General features: G+C 43.2%; 1 protein-coding gene across 1 annotated transcript in view; it reads right to left on the bottom strand.

Moving 5' to 3' along the window:
* MYO3B (myosin IIIB) overlaps positions 1-17,731 on the bottom strand; it is a 491,510-nt gene that overhangs the window by 123,341 nt on the left and 350,438 nt on the right. The window contains exon 30 of the mRNA XM_045367230.3: positions 13,360-13,462. Coding sequence (XP_045223165.2) covers positions 13,360-13,462 — 103 coding nt within the window. The remainder of the gene's footprint in view (positions 1-13,359; positions 13,463-17,731) is intronic.

Below are 17,731 nucleotides of genomic sequence, written 5' to 3'. Positions count from 1 at the left end.
TATACATCAGATGAGATACTACATACTTTGTATATGCTACCTCATTTAACTTTCATGGCTTGGTGAGGTACATATTGTGCTATTTGATCTTCCATTTAAAGATGAGGAGACTGAAGCCTTGAGAAAATAAGTGGGTTTATAAAGTTCTAACCCTGTAGTAGCAGGTCTAGTGGACTGTAGGGCCCTTGTTGTCAACCACAAGACAATCCTACAAGTAGGTGTGGGAAACCCCCAGGAAAGAATAAGACTTTAAAAGCAGGGTTACACTATTCCTGAGGGTAGCTAGACACTTCTTCTAGGACCTACAGAGAAATCTGAACTTCTTGCATTTTTACAAATGGGGCATTTGGAAACTGTCTACATGTCTGTCATCACTTCAGGTACTTCCTAACCTGCTTTGTGGAAACCATCCTACTCTGCCTGCAATCCAGTAAGGAAAGCATAAAGAAAGAGATCATCTGAGTCAATGTCAGCAGACACAGATCCAGAAAGGCATGACTTGCTTGTGACGCTTAGGGAAACATGCCTGTGGGTCAAGAGAAGACAATGAAAGCCATGTTGGGGTGGAGGAGAGGGAGGGGGAGAGGACTAAGGGAACATTAGAGCAGAGAAATTCACTATTTATCCAATTCTTTAGAACCCAGGTGAAGGGGGCCGGGCGCGGTGGCTCACGCCTGTAATCCCTGCACTTTGGGAGGCCGAGGCGGGCGGATCACGAGGTCAGGAGATCGAGACCATCCTGGCTAACATGGTGAAACCCCGTCTCTACTAAAATACAAAAAATTAGCCGGGCGCGGTGGCGGGCGCCTGTAGTCCCAGCTACTCGGGAGGCTGAGGCAGGAGAATGGCGCGAACCTGGGAGGCGGAGCTTGCAGTGAGCCGAGATGGTGCCACTGCACTCCAGCCTGGGCGACAGAGTGAAGACTCCGCCTCAAAAAAAAAAAAAAAAAAAAAAAGAACCCAGGTGAAGACAAGGCTGTGGCTTCCACTGTTTGCCCTCCCTTCAGGCTAATATACTAAATCTTTCTTCTGGCAACAATGCCCCTTCCACCTTCACCAGACCACCACTTTTAAAATTAAAGTTTCAGATTCTGAAAATGAGCTTAGGTGAAAGGATGCTTCATGCTAGTAAAATAATTTAAACAACTGCCCTCCCTTGGAGAGAAAAGCACAGTTGGATCTGAGAATAACATCCTTGCTCTCCCAGGAGGAACAAACTAAAAATAAAAGTCAACAAGGTGCTTCCTGCCAGTCAGTAAATCCAATAAGCAAAGATGATGCCTCAACCTGGCGCTGGGTAGTTAACAGCTAGCCTGACTCCCTGCACCCGAGAGCGGCCATGTGGTTCTCAGAGCTAACAGCTGCCAAGCAGAACCCCTCAGATTAACCCATAGGTGGTGTTGAACCACTTCCCATTAAGATATTTGCAAAGCAAACAAAAATGATAGCCCCACTCTGAGTCCTGGGAGCTGGCCAGGAGCGCTGGCTGTTCTTGTTGACACAAAGAGCTCTCCGGGGAGGGTCTGGATCGGAGCGAGGAAGGCCACTCCCACCTGCGTCTCCAGACTGTGTTGATCTTAAGCCATTAGAATTTTGGTATCAGGACTGTTTATTATCTAATTTCCTAAGCACAGCAGTTGCTAGAGCTCTGTTTCATAAGAGCTCTCTATTGCTCTCTGTCTTCCCCACCTACACCATTCAGATAAAAAGAACAAATTCAACCCTCCTGCTGTTTTGTCTACTCATCAAGGAGATAAGTCTGAGAAGTTACTAAGATGCACACAGAGATGTGGCATTACTACCGTTACCAGCTTTTAATGGCAAATACTTACTCATTTCTTCTTAATTTAAGGTGACCAGGGCAATGCTAGTGGAAAATATATTGGCATATTTGTGTTTTATAGTGAGGAACAAGCTGCTATTTAATTCACAAAATATACTGGGAACTGAAACACTACTATGTTTTCCTTGTAATCCAGTGAAGAAAGTGAAGTTAATAAAATTGTGAAAATGTACAAAGTTACTCTTCTTTCAACCTGCAGGATTATAATCTAGGTTTCTTTATGTGTTGATAATGAAGCACTCATATAAATTTCATTTTTACAAAATTTTGCTTCCTGTAACATTTTCCACTTGAGTCCATTTTCTTTTCTCAAACTTTTCAAAATAGGCCTAATACGTAAAAGGTCTTTTGGGCAGAAACTCATTCTGAGCCTGAATATAATAAAGGTCTTTTTTTTTTTTTTTTTTTTTTTTTTTGAGAGGGAGTCTCGCACTGTCGCCCGGGCTGGAGTGCAGTGGCCGGATCTCAGCTCACTGCAAGCTCCGCCTCCCGGGTTTGCGGCATTCTCCTGCCTCAGCCTCCCTATAGCTGGGACTACAGGCGCCCGCCACCTCACCCGGCTATTTTTTTGTATTTTCTAGTAGAGACGGGGTTTCACTGTGTTAGCCAGGATGGTCTCGATCTCCTGACCTCATGATCCGCCCGTCTCAGCCTCCCAAAGTGCTGGGATTACAGGCTTGAGCCACTGCGCCTGGCCTAATAAAGGTCTTGATGAGGATACAATGTAGGTAGCAGCAATGTGCTGAATTTCTATGGGTAATACAGGAAGGGACAAGGGATGGAGAAATGGTTAGGGATCTTATCAGATTTTCTCATTATTTGAAATTGTCTTTTGGATTAGAAACCAGAACTTTAGAGATGTAGATATAAGTAGTATAAGGAGAGAAACAAAGAAGAAAGAAAGAAAAGGAAGAAGGAGGGGAGGGAGGGAGAGAAGAAGGACAAAAGGGAAAGAAGGAAAGGAGAGATCTAAGGGGACTGAAATTTCTTCTCTTTTTTTTAACTCTTATTTTAGGTCCAGGAGTACAAGCTCCAGTTTGTTATATAGGTAAACTTGTGTCATGGGGGTTTGTTGTACAGATTATTCTATCACCCAGGTACTAAGCTTAATACCCAATAATCATTTTCTCTGCTCCTCCCCCTCCTCCCGACCTCCGCCCTCAAGTAGGTTCCAGTGTCTGTTGCTCCCCTCTTTGTGTCCATGTGTGAGAGATTGAGATTTCTTTAGAAAAAGTAGAGGCATTATCATACTAAAAATATCATACTAAAAATTTGACTTTTTATTAGAAAGAAGAGAGCTATTAGGAGAACTTCAACAGCAATTTTTTGGAAACTTGAATATATGATTCAGTTTTAGATGAAGTTTATTCAAACTAAATTAAAATGGGTTTGAAAATGTTCAAGTTTTCCAGAGAGCACGTGAGCCCAACCTTGCTAGTCAACTTTGTATAGCAACATTGTTGACAGGAAGTATGTTTAGGGATAGGTTAATGAAAACACAAAAGTTCATGTCCACAGGCGATCACGTTGAAGGCCTTGATGGGGATGATAATGTGACTTCAGCTATATAGAAGAAGTGTTAAAAAACTGAAAATTGGTTCCTATGCCAAACTGTCCATCGTCATCTGATGCATTGGGCATGAAAATATTTGCCTTGAGGCAGGGCACAGTGGCTTGTGCACACAATCCCAGCACTTTGAGAGGCTGAGGCGGGTGGATCACTTGAGGTCAAGAGATTGAGACCATCCTGGCCAACATGGTGAAACTCCGTCTCTAGTAAAAATACAAAAATTAGCTGATCATGGTGGTGCACAGCTATAGTCCCAGCTACTCAGGAGGCTGAGGCAGGAAAATTGGTTGAACCTGGGAGGCGGAGGTTGCAGTGAGCTGAGATGGCGCCACTGCACTCCAGTCTGGCGACAAAGTGAGACTCTGTCTCAAAAAAAAAAAAAATTGCCCTGAAGTGTGGATCATGGGATATAAGAAAACCCAAGTCAAACATGCATTCTCACATCATATCTGCTGAAGTTCACCATGTCCTAGTTCCTAGCAACTGACCTTCAATTTGAGATATTAACCACAGACAGCTACCAGCCAATAAGTGAGCTTCCCAAAGAGAACACATAAACATCTTCCCAAACTTGGAGTTTATTTTTGAGTGAGGAAGGTAGATGCATCACCGACAAATGACACAGTGTTAATGGAATCTCCCTTCACTTGTTTAATTAGCATTTTTGACTTTTTGGGAAAGCTAGCTCCTTTATCAACAACTAACTAGGATGCTCCAATCAAACTCAAGGTAAATAGGAAGCATTTCTAGAGAACAAAGTAATTAAATTTAGCTTTGGACCTCACAGAAATAAAAACTCAAGGAGCACATATTCATTTATCCATTCATCAATTATTTCATCTTATGCCCGTTATGGCCAAAGATTCTAAATTCTAGATTCTGTGGGTGCTACAGAAATGAGCAACAGTTTCAGCCCTAACGTTTATTATCTCATGTGGGATACAGTAATAAGAGCTAACAGTTTTGTCCACTTAACTACATACTAGGTAGTCATCTAAACGTTTTCTATGGTTTATTCTCACAATGGCCACATGAGGTAAGTACCATTATTAGAAACACACTTGCCCAAGGTCATTGAGGTAGTTGGACACAAACCTGGTCCAGAACAGAAGCAGTTCGGCGCCAGCGTCTGTAGCTGAATCGTTTCCTCTACCTAGATGGTGCCCTGCACACAGCGGGCAGGAATCAAACTCAGATGCTGGCAGGCGAAGCCATGAATTACGCAGGCGGGTGAGTAGGGATCTGTAAAAGACAGCTCCTGCTCACTTCCAGCAGATTGCTGCCAGATATTCAGGTTTTTAAAGAGCTATCAGAAGTTCAAATTACACGAAATCTTCCAATTTTTATGTGTTAGAATCTAATTTTAAAAATTTAAAAACACTCAGGCCAAACAAAACATGTCTGTAGACTATATTCTCCCCAAACACTATGGGTTTACATCTTTTGACCTATAGAACAACAAAACATTTTGTGTACTTCTGAAGACCTCCCATATCTTGGTGCCTTATTCCCTGTAATAGTTCTTCCTGCCTCATACCACCCCCGTCCCACCCTTTGCCTTCTTCTTACTGGACCTTTCACTTTCCCAAGAGTGGCTCCTGCATATCCTGCCTCTGGCTATGGCCCACTCTGTTTCTCCTGCCTGGGATGCTCTTCTCTTGCCCTTGTCTGCTTGCCACATGAATGAGACCTTGAAGGATGAGTAAAACATCAACAGGTAAAGACAGGACTGGCAAGGGAATTCTGTTCAGATGGAATAGCATGAACAGGTATACAGAATATGAAAGCAGGACATGTTGAAAACCACCAAACAGTTCCAACTATTTTAAAAGAGGCCTCTGGTCCTCGGAATCTGTTCTTAGAAAGAGACTGCTGGCATTCTTGACATACAGAAATCTTCTAAAAGGATTCTTTGCATAAGGATCACTGATGATTTAGGGTTTGTTGAAATAGTTCACATAAATATTTATATATGGCCATAAGCAAGTCCCCAAGGAAAAATATAACTCAAAACAGATTTTTCCTTGAAGCTTTGTTCAGCTGGTTATAAGGTTTCTGCCTTCAAAAAGGTTTTGAAAATACATGTGACCAATTAATATTTTAAAAATCTAGAAAGTCTAAAGAAGCCCTAGCATCAACTAAGCTCTGAAAGTTATTATTTGAGGGTATGATAATGTCATGCTGGCAATGTTGGTAAGGGTGACTTCTGAACCCAAAGTCAACCTCAGTTTCACACCTGAGATAAGAGCCAGGAATACAAGAAAACAAAATTTGTCTCTAAAGTTAAAGCAGAGAGTGAGCATTGTTCAGTTTCTAAGGTGATGGAAACCTCAATGTTTATTTTAGTCTACGATTCTAGAGCTAAGTCAAAGTCTTGACCCTTCATATGAATTTAACTTTATGGAAAACTTTTGCATACTAATATTACTACTATTACTGCTACTACTTCTATCACCACGACCAACAACAGCTTGCCATAATCCCTTATTGAGTATTCATTACATGTCTAGAACTGTGCTAGTTCCTTTGCTTTGATGATCTCCAGTCCTCCCAATTATTCCCTTTTTGCAGTCTAGGATACTGAGGTTCAGAGAGAGGAAGGAATTTGTCCAATGTCTCATAGCTTGTAAGTAGTTGAACTAGGATTCAAACCCAGGTCTGTCACCAAAGCTCATCATTTTTCTACTCAAATGAGATAATACATACAGTATCTACCACATCTTAAGCACTTGATCAAAGAAGGCTACTATTCCTACCACCACTCCCACATCATGCTGCCATTTTCCCTCTGGTTTCATATGGGGTCCTCCAATGTGTTAGTGCACTAACTTGACCACAGAGGAAGGAAATTTGCTGGAGGATTTGTTCTGTTCAACAGTCTTAGAACTGCCATGTATTTCTGCAATGACCCCTCACACACAATGTTTGTCAAGATAAGTGGCAATCTCTACTTCACAGCCCACATGAAAATCTGGCCCACAGTCAGCCCTGCTGACTGGGAGGCTGTTTCTCTGGCTCATGGATTCTGAGGTCAGCCCAATTGGCTCCAAGCCTCAGAGCCGCAAGGATGACGCACGGGAGAAATATGCACTCGTTTTCCCCTTGTGAGCTGCCAGTTCTCCTCGAGCTGCCAGTTCTCCTCGAGCTGCCTGAGTCACGGAAGTTCCCATCCCTCTGAGTCTGAATCCTCATTTAAGGGCCCACAACGAAGCAGCTTCACTGGGGGTGTGTTCAAGCCATCTTGTGAAAACACTTGCACCAGCATTATCAATCTCCTGCCTCCTTCATATGGGTTCCTTTTACACAACAACAGGCTAGCTGTGCTAAAGAATGTCACATAAAAGCCTTGTGAGAGCTTTGCCATATGCAGGCCAAATTAAATTAAGGGGCATAATCCTCACCATTGTATTTATCAGCATTAAAATGGGGGATTACCATCATGGGAACAAAGCCCCACAACATAAAAGACTATTTCCATTCTGTCACTCACTGTACACAGTTACAGGCTCACATAGGAAGTGAAGCAGAGAAGCATCACCCCAGCCACTCACTTCTACTTTCAACCTGAGGTTTCCTTCTCTCCAACCAAGTTAACCCTGTCCCATCATGCACAGATGGGAGCACCTTTCCCATGAGGCTTTCTCCCAAGACCTGGGTGCTGGAATTTTCTTCATCAATCACAGGGTGACAGTTAAAACAATCAGGGTGTATTTCTCACTGGGTGGTGATTTCAGATTTAAACAATGACAGGTATGGAGACAATGTGGGTAGAGAGAAAATGTCCTGGACTAATTATTTGGAGCCTGGAGCCATGAGAGGCAGTAGAATGTACCAGTTAAAAAATGAGTGCTCTGGTCAGAAGGCCCATGTTCAAATCCTGATTCTGTCACTTTACTGATTAAGTAACATTGGCAAATTACTTGTAATCTCTCAATGTCACAGATTATAAAATCTGTACCTTTCCCATAAAGTTGAGTAGGATAATACGTGTAAAACACTTAGCACAGGCCAGGCACTGTGGCTCACGCCTATAATCCCAGCACTTTGGGAGGCTGAGGGGGATGGATTGCTAGATGTCAGGAGTTCGAGATCAGCCTAGCCAACATGGTGAAACCCCATCTCCACTGAAAACACAAAAATTAGCCAGGTGTTGTGGCACACACCTGTAATCCCAGCTGCTAGGGAGGCTGAGGCAGGAGAATCACTTGAACCCAGAGGGTGGAGGTTGCAGTGAGCTGAGCTCACGCTATTGCATTCCAGCCTGGGCAACAGAGTGAAACTCCATCTCAAAAAACAAAAACAAAACCACTTCGCACAGTGCCCAGGAAGTTGCTAATGAATACCAAATGTTAGCGGTTATTATTGTTGGAGATAGAAGATCTGAATTCAAAGCCCAGACCCACCATTTATTCTCTGTGTGACCCTGCATAACCCTGTGATTCCCTGACTAGCTGATGGGGGGCAGGTGCAGGTAGATCTGAAACCAATCCAGCACTGGTCTCTGAGATAATGTTTATGAGCTATTTGCCTTAGCTTTCCCCAGGTTCGGTTTATCTGTAATATAGAGTGAGTAACACCAACCCAGAAGGCCAGTGTGAGAATTACATGAGATAAAATGTGGAGGAAAAAAAAAAAACTGGCATAGCAATAAGTGCTAACAATAAATCTGAATGATCTCAACACTTCCCTGCAGTTCTTATTTGCAGCAATATTTCTTGACATGTATGGATCTTCCTTATGAACTCTTCCCTCTGATTTTGCCTTCCCTTCATCTTTCCCTGGGACCTGTCTGCTCCCATACTGTTTCTCCAGGACTCTTGAGGCAGACTTTGCTGGTTGCTTCCCTCTTCCTTTCTTCTTGCCTAATCTCTCAACCTCCTTTGCAGCTTTCCTGCAGAACCACCACTGCAAATTCTGGCCAATCATATGCAAGAGAAGTCTCCTGGGTGACTTCTGGGAAAGATTTCCCTCCTAGCAAATGGAGAGAGACTCCTGAGAAGAATCCCCTTTCCATCTGCTTCCTTCTTCCTGCTCCAGACACTGCCATGTGAGGAAGTGATGCTCAGTGTTGCTCCAGCCACCTCATGGCCTTAAGTGGGGGCCTCAATGACATGCCGAGAACAGCAAAGAAAAGAGATGCAAGGGGCCTGTGTCTTGACATTCCTGAATGGTTGACCCAGCCCTGGAACTTCTGTCTTTGGATGTTTTGTCTCGAGGGATCCTTGAATCTATGGGTTGAAGGTCTGTTACTCCCACCGAGAACATCACAAGTGACACAATCCAGCTCTCTTCTTACTCTGCCCACCCCAAACCCTTCCTTACTCCCACCCCACCCTCTGCCCAAGAACTCCTTCCTATCAGTCCTTGTTGATTCACAGAACACTGAGTTGACAAACATAAGGGGGCAAACAGAATCCCAGCCCCTGTATCAGGGATACCCTGGCCCACTGTTTGGTAAGTTATTTGGGATCCTCTTATTGTTGCCACTACCCAAAGACTCCCAGGAAAAACACTTCCCTCATAAAAATCTGAGTGCTGAGAAGTGGCTTTGAAAGTTAGCTCTGTAAACTTATTGAGTAGCTATTGTGTATGCTGGATACAAGAAAGAGTAAGACTCAGTCCTCACTGTTGAGAAGCTAACTTGCTAGCACAAGGTCAACCATAACACCAGGCAAAATATAAAGAGCACCAGAGAGACTGATACACCAAAGTGTGGTGTGAGGACCCAGTCTGTGAACTGTTACTACTCACAATGACATAAGGAGTTAGTGCCAGAATGTAAATCAATTCATCACCAAGAACAGTGTTTAGTTCAGCTGATTTTTTTTAGTAACAAGACTTTCTTAATGAAGAAAGCAGTGAGTTGATTTACATTTGGGCACAAATCCATTAACCTGTTGTGAAACAGCACTTTGAGTAGTACTATTACAAAAGAGTTACAGCTCAAGGAGCATTAAAAAGAATCAGGTCTTCATGAAGTCACCCAGGAGACTTCTCTTGCATATGATTGGCCAGAATTTCCAACGGTGGTTCTGCAGGAGAGCTGCAAAGGAGGTTGAGAGATTAGGCAAAGAAGAAAGGAAGAGGGAAGCAACTTTTTAGGGAACCTAAAAAGATTTAGATTCGTTATGTCTGATGAACATAAAGCTCTAGCAACTTCAATATATGTCCACTGTGAGTTGGGTGTAGGAGTGTGGAGCTCAGAACAGAGACTTGGGACTCGTGCTCACATAGCTGTTATGACAGTGTATCTCGACCAAAAGGTAAGAGTTGAACAGAAAGGAATGGACAGAGAGAAGAGAGGTAGGTGCGCTGGTAGCACAATAAGAAGTCTGATTCTGGTTAGCCATGAGGTGTATTAGGGACAAAGTGGAGGTGAGCTTGGAGGACAAACTGAAACGAGCTAGAGAGAGGCGTGGAACAGCAGTCTGAGAAGTCGGAACTTCTTTTGGTCTAAAATAGGAAGCCATTAAAGTTCTTTGAACAAGTCAGGATATGTTGTAAGACAATTGATCAAGGCCGGGCGCGGTGGCTCACGCCTGTAATCCCAGCGCTTTGGGAGGCCGAGGCGGGCGGATCACAAGGTCAGGAGATCGAGACCACGGTGAAACCCCGTCTCTACTAAAAATACAAAAAATTAGCCGGGCGCGGTTGTGGGCGCCTGTAGTCCCAGCTACTCGGGAGGCTGAGGCAGGAGAATGGCATGAACCCGGGAGGCGGAGCTTGCAGTGAGCCGAGATCGCGCCACTGCGCTCCAGCCTGGGCGACAGAGCGAGACTCCGTCTCAAAAAAAAAAAAAAAAAAAAAAAAAGACAATTGATCAAGTGTGAGAAATGAAAGCGGGTCTGTAAAGACAGAAGGAGAAAGGAAAAGAGATAATGGCAGTCCTGGACCAGGAAAGAGTACTTGGAAAATGACTGGAAGTGAGGTTAAGTGAGAGGTAGGAGTCAAGAGCGACTGTGCCAAGTTTGAAGGCCAGGTCACGAGACAGTGTTTATGTCAATCATACAAGTGGGAAGGGCAAGTGGAGGAGGTGCTTTAGGAGGGGCTTTTCTGTTGAAGTCTTGGTGTTTGAATCAGGAATATATGTCCACTGTGAGTTGGGTGTAGGAGTGTGGAGCTCAGAACAGAGACTTGGGACTCGTGCTCACATAGCTGAGACTTGATACCAGAACACACTGGCGAGAGATGGTATCATCCAGGGGAGAAGGAGAGAAAGGAGATAATCTAAGACTTTGTGAATTGCCTTTATTTTAATGGTGAGTGGAAGAGAAGAAGGATGGAGCCAGAGAAAACAAAGACTGAGAATATCTCTGAGGAAGCACCTGAAGAAGGCAATACTACAGATACCCTTGGAAGAGGGCTCTTCAAGGAAAGCACACATGGCCCATGGAACTAAATGCCACAAAGAGTCTGATGAACATAAAGCTCTAGCAACTGGGAGCTGTGCTTCCCAAGGATAGTTTTAAGGACATTGTAGGGACACAAATCAGATTTCAGGACTAAGGAGAAAGGGGTTGGTTTAGTGAAGAAATGAGGCAGTGAACCTGGATAGCAGTTGGAGGAAGTCTGGTGGTAAAAGTAAAAAGAGGGAAGGACAGGCCACGGGCCTGTTAGGATGCGGGGAGGGATAAGCAAAATGGAAAGTGATAGCGGAGTGTAAAAGATGGGAAAGCAGGAGAGGTGCTAACTGATAGTGGTAGGGCCTGGATGGCAGGAACACAGCACAAGGAAGAGGATCTGGGGTCTGTGAGATGGGAGCAAAGGAAGGAAGGACAGGTGAAGATAAGGAGAGATTCTAAGGTGAAGAGAAGGGCAGTAGAAGAGCTCAGAGCGCTGTCCTGATGTTCTCAGTAAAGTCAGACATCAGTTGAGGTTGAGGAAGTCACACTGGGGTTGAACTCATTTTCCAAACTGGTTCACTGACTTGCCCAAGGTCAAACAGTTGGAAAATGTTAGCTAGGATCAGAAACTAAGTCTTCCACCCAAGCTCAGTGATCTTTCTACCACATTAGAAATTGTAAACTTCGTAATTCTAATATGAGATATTAGGTCTTTTCCTAAAGTGCCCTTAAATGAGCTATTCTGACTTTTTAGGCAAGTAGCCTAAAGTACTTTACTTTAAAGGCAGCCCAATGACAATTTGAGACCGCTGGGGGAGTATTAAGAATTTAATTTATCAAGTCTCAAAAATCCTAAGAGATCTCAAAAAATGAAATAAAAAATAATTTAAGAATTATGTTTAAAATTGTAAATTAAGACTTTCTCTTTTCCAGGTAAAAAGATGCAAAGAACTTTCTTTTTTTTTTTTTTTTTTTTTTTGAGACGGAGTCTGGCTCTGTCGCCCGGGCTGGAGTGCAGTGGCCGGATCTCAGCTCACTGCAAGCTCCGCCCCCCGGGTTTACGCCATTCTCCTGCCTCAGCCTCCTGAGTAGCTGGGACTACAGGCGCCCGCCGCCTCGCCAGGCTAGTTTTTTGTATTTTTTAGTAGAGACGGGGTTTCACCGTGTTCACCAGGATGGTCTCGATCTCCTGACCTAGTGATCCGCCCGTCTCGGCCTCCCAAAGTGCTGGGATTACAGGCTTGAGCCACCGCGCCCAGCCAAGAACTTTCTAATGACCTGCTTCTTTCTTGAAATCTTTGACTAAAACTTTTAAGGAAGTTCCCCATAATCATTATGGAAGAAAATAAGAAAGGCGAGTTTCATTCTATTTAGGCCTTCCCTTTGCCATGGTCCACTCCTTCCTGTAGCTGTGTCCTCCTCCTGGTGACATATGTGATGGGTTCTGGAAACCTTATCTGAGAGAAGGCAGATTATAAAGGCTTCCCTGAAGAACAGGCCTAGGAGTTGTTTGCGTCTCTAGCTCTTGGTGTCATATCTGGCCTGGCTGGACTTAAAGTGTCTTGAGCCTACATTTAGCCAGCGTATCGGGCCCTGCAGCTTGAGCAGCTCAGAGGTCACTGAAAGGCAAGCTCTGATTATATTTAACTCAAACCTGTGGCTAAACAGGAAATGATACTCCCTTTTTGCTTTAGCTTAAATCTAGGGTTTCTCTACCTTTTTTTTTTTTTTTTTTTTTTTTTTTAATATAGAGACAGGGTCTAACTATATTTCCTAGGCTGAACTCAAATTCCTGGGCTGAAGTGATACTCCCACCTCAGCCTCCCAATTACCTGGGTCTACAGGCACATACCACCATGCCTGGCTGTAGGTTTCTCAACTGTGGGACTATTGACATTTGAGGCTGGACAATTCTTTGCTGCGGGGAGGGTTTGTCATACATTGTAGGAGGTTTAGCAGCGTCACGGGCTTCTGCCCATTAGATGCCAGCTGTACAACCCTTCCCTCCAAAGTTGTGACAACCAAGAATGTCTCCAGACATTGCTAAATATCCAGGGGAAGGATGTTTAACCTAATGAAGCTAAGTATAGATTTAACCATGAACAGAACTCAAAAAGTAGGGTTGTGTTCAGGTTGCTCTGTAGAATAAAGACTTTGCCCATTACATGGGAGAATCTGATGGAAACACTTTTTTTTGAGACGGAGTCTTGCTCTGTCACCCAGGCTGAAGTGCAGTGGCACAATCTTGGCTCACTGTAACCTCCGCCTCTCTGGTTCAAGCGATTCTCCTGCCTCAGCCTCCTGAATAGCTGGGATTACAGATGCATGCCACCATGGCTGGCTAATTTTTGTATTTTTAGTAGAGATGGGGCTTTGCCATGTGGGCCAGGCTAGTCTCGAACTCCTGACCTCAGCTGATCCACCCACCTCAGCCCCCCAAAGTGCTGGGATTACAGGCATGAGCCACCACGCCCAGCCCTGGAAACATTTTGTGGTTCCACTCTCTCCAGTTCACCAAAATACCATAGTGGTAGAAATACTTCTGTTTCATTATCCATTAGAATGGAGCACCTGAGTTTACAACAGGGAACTCTTACACTCACCCATTTTTCTCTGTGACAGCACGAGAGTTGCTTGAAGTCTGTGCGTGACCATTGTTGGATTCTGCTTGTGAATGGCTTCTATGATCTACAGAGCCCCTGAAAACTGAGAGAAAAGAAAGGAGGGCTAAGAATATGTTCAGAAGTAGGTAGGGTTAGGTTTTGGTGCCCATCTACACTCTCTGCAGCCCTTCTCTCCCTGCCCTCATCCCACTCCCTGACTTTCTATAGCTTTTTTCTAGGATATGTCATTAAAATTGAGCTCTTCTCCATTCCAGGTCTTGTTCCATGCTTGGTCCCAGTCAGCAAACTGTTTTCATGCTTAAAGGAAAACAAGCGACCTCTCTTTGGCAATAGATATAAAGAGTGAACAGATTAGAAGCCCCAAGTGATTTGGGTCCCAGTAGAAGCAGTATACAATAGCTGGAACAACACTGTGCTAAAGTCAGCAGATCAGCTTCTAGGCTGGCTAGGCTGCCTGCTGATGTGGACAGGTCAAGGAACAAAATGTGATGATGTGGTTAGGATTAACTGTAAAGAGAAAATCATCCCAGGAGTAACCTATTTCAACATTTTGATTGAGGACAGTTTATTGATGAGTTTCTCAAGAATGAGGGTAACAAATACAATTCTTTCTTCCAGTGACCGTGGCTAATCAATCATGGCCTTCTTTTCTACTGAACTTTAATTCAACCTCAAGTTCCTTCTTAACACTTCGCATCAGTGGTTGTCAAAGTGTGGACCCCCAACAAGTAGCATCAACATCACCTGGAAACTTATTAGAAATGAACGTTCTTGGGCCCAACTTCAGACTTTGTGAATCAGAGACTCTGCAGGTAGAGTCTGGCAATCTGTGTTTTTATCAAGCTCTCCAGGTGACCTTGATCCATGTTAAATTTTGAGAGACACTACTTCCAGATCAGTGAGTCTTACTCCTGGCTGTATATTAGAAACACCCAGGAAGATTTTAAACATGCCTAGGACCAGCCCCTAGAGATTCTGACATTGATCTGGGATGGGAGCTGCCATCAATTATTAAAAGAGCTCCCTAGACAATTTTAATATGTGGCCAGGGCTGAGAACCGCTGTTCCAAGTAGTCACTACCAATCAGTGTTGGAAGGAGACTGCACACCTATTTGCCGTCCTTATTTTAGATAACCTAGAACCATCCAAACTGAAATATAACCAACAAAGATAATGTATACATTTGGGAATTGTGACTTACTGTGGAAGATGCATAAATGGTTGACGTTAGGATTACAGAATACATGATAGAAACGGAGTGTAGAAAAATAAATAAAAAGTATAGAAATCAGTTGTTTTTGTGTTGACTGTTCTGGAAAGAAAATGTGCAGAAATCAGTTGTTTTTGTGTTGACTGTTCTGGAAAGAACATGTGCTGATTTTAAATTGTTAGTTTGGCTCCTTAGCATAAATATTTCTTGTGTGGAATAAATGCAGTTTTTGAGCTAAGGTGATGGATAAAAAGACTTGTTGTTGTTGTTATTATTATTATTGCTGCAAACACCAAAAGGATAAAGAGAAAAATTTAAGTGAGACATTAATACATTTTTATTATTACACACACACACACACAGAGACAAAACATTATGGCCAAACAGTGAAGCAACAATATTGAAAGAAGGAAAAAATAGAAATCAAGAAAAATAGCCACAGCCTGTTAGAATTTCATTAACTAATTCCCTTCCTCTCCCCCATTGCCTTTTCTCCATTGATAAAATCCTCCAGTTAGAGCACCAGGCAGGATTTCCCGCTCTGGGAGATTCTAAACCACTGTTTGGCCTGCACTCACTTGCAATGCTGTGATAAGCAATATAAAAGCAAGAACCGAAATAAAAACAAAAGAGGGGAACCCACTTTAGGGATACAAATATCTTTCTGTTTCCCTGTGAAGAAGGAAAAATCACCACAAATAATTTTTAATCTTGTTCTCTGGCCCAACTCAGCAGCACTAAGAGCTACCAGTGATCAAAGTTCAAATGATATTGCCCTTGTGGAAAGCTAAGATTGCAAGCTTTTGTCTGTACCTATTTTGAGATCCTCAGTTAAAAAAAAAATAATTATAAGGAGCAATAGCCATCCAAAGAAGAAAAAAGCACAAAGAGATCTAGAAAAAAAACTGCAAAATCTCTTTTGGTTTGGGACTCTCTGCCATGTCCAAGACCAGAATGAGAGGAAGCAACATCTTTACCTGGTTCAGCAAATGCACCCAGCTACTTTGCTGGGGTTTCCACAGAATTTCTGTTCATGTAATTGAAAGGAAAACTTATTCCATGTTTCTTATTAATTTACACTTCAGTCATCAAAATATTGATTTTTAAGAGTTATTTGAAGCATAAAACCAGAAACTTACAGAATATTCTGAATAAAGCTTAGAGGGAATCTGCTCCTCCATCCCCCAGCTTTGCTGAAGAACAGGGAGAAGGATTTGGGTCAAACTAAAGAGATAAATAAGATTATCAAACCATTGAATTCAAAGCAGCATCCAAAATTGTCAGTTTTCAGTATGATCTGGTGACAGTTGGAATCACCTGGCTTCTCTCTGGCAAACGAATTTCTGAACAAGGAAATTGGAGAAATGGAGATATGAAGGAAAAAGAAGAGAGAGAAGGTGACTCATTTTAAGTGTATGAACAGGTTGAGTTAAAAAAAATTAGACCAGGCTAGGCACGGTGGCTCACACCTGTAATCCCAGCACTTTGGGAGGCTGAGACGGGCAGATCACGAGGTCAGGAGATCGAGACCATCCTGGCTAACATGGTGAAACTCCGTCTCTATTAAAAATACAAAAAAGTTAGTCAGGCATGGTGGCTGGTGCCTGTAGTCCCAGCTACTCGGGAGGCTGAGGCAGGAGAATGGCGTGAACCCGGGAGGTGGAGCTTGCAGTGAGCCGAGATTGCTCCACTGCTCTCCAGCCTGGGCCACAGAGCAAGACTCCATCTCAAAAAAATAAAATAAAATATAAAATTAGACCAGTGACGTGGCTGAAAAGTAAAATTATGAACTTAAATATTCATAAAATGCCAAACTTGGGGAATGTGCAGGTGTGACAATAGAAGCTTCTCTAGAGATGGGTCACCTTTCATCAGGGAGGGTTCCTAAGTGTTTCTTGTTTAATGAAGTAAAGCAATACTTGGAGTGGAGTTCTGGAGGAACTGAATCCTTCCAAACTCTGATTGAGCTCTATGAGCCATTCATATTTTTCAAGGAGAAAAATTAGTCAAGTGTCAAGTCTTTACCAGACTGTTTTGAAGTAAGATGGAAAAGCATTTGACTGTCAGGAAATAAAACAACAACAACAACAACAACAACAACAAAAACACCAAGAACACCATTAGGAGGTGCTGCAAATGCCTTTGGGGCCACTTAGGAAGAAATATAAATGTGTGAAGTATCAGGCAAAGAGGTTGGGGAATCGCGAGCTTTGTGATGAACCAGATAATTCACACCCCACTTAAAGACATTCAGGTTCAAAGTTTTTTAAAAAGCACTGTGCCTGGCCAAACACAACACATCTTTGGAGGATCTCCTATTTGTGACTTCCTATACTGGAGGATCTCCTATTTGTGACTTCTGGGGGAAACAGTGGTCCGCAGCCTCAGTCAGTAACAGCCAGCCACGCTTCTTTTGAAAATGAACTCTCCGATTGTCTCCATCCCCAAGTCTCCTCAAGTTCAAGAAACACTGATGTTCTCCTGGATCCTGCTACCTCTCTTTTTCTCCTATTCCCTAACCTCCTTGCCCCAAGGTAAAGCTCCAGTTCTATATTTCCTTGAAACAGACTGAGTGACAGATACTAAAGGAGTCTGAAGTACCCAGAGCCTCTCTGCCTACACACTGGGCAGTGGCACTGGGGTTGGCAGATCAACTGTAACTGTAAATTCTACCACAAAGTCCTCACTTTCCATCAAATGCAGGTGCTGGTATTAAAGCCCGTACTTCAAAAATCACAGCCTCTCAAGCAGAAGTCCAGGGACCTTCAAAATTCAAAAGGGTGAGACTGCAATATTTTTAAAATGTTTGAAAACCATGATTTAGTCCAATTCTCTCATGTTACCATGACTGGAGCTTAGGGATATTAACTGGTGGAGGACTGAGACCAGAAACCCACGTTTCCACTTCTTGTCCACAGTACCCCTTCCTTCCAATGAATGTTCTCAATCAGTCTGAGATTTATATACCAGGTTCTGGATCACAGATCTTCCCAAGATACAAAACTTTCCTCAGTCTTAAGGTAAATCTGATACAAACATGTCAGAGTCTGCCTCAAGAAGACGAGTTAAGGAGAAGCCATTGGTAAGGAGAGCTGCAACTAGACCAGTGTCCCAGGTAATATGGAAGGAGGTGGAGAGGC

This window comes from Macaca fascicularis, chromosome 12 (assembly GCF_037993035.2).
Source record: "Macaca fascicularis isolate 582-1 chromosome 12, T2T-MFA8v1.1".
Classification (NCBI taxonomy): Eukaryota; Metazoa; Chordata; class Mammalia; order Primates; family Cercopithecidae; genus Macaca; species Macaca fascicularis.
The sequence above is the reverse complement of the archived record's forward strand: the minus strand, read 5'-3'. Positions and strand labels throughout refer to the sequence as shown.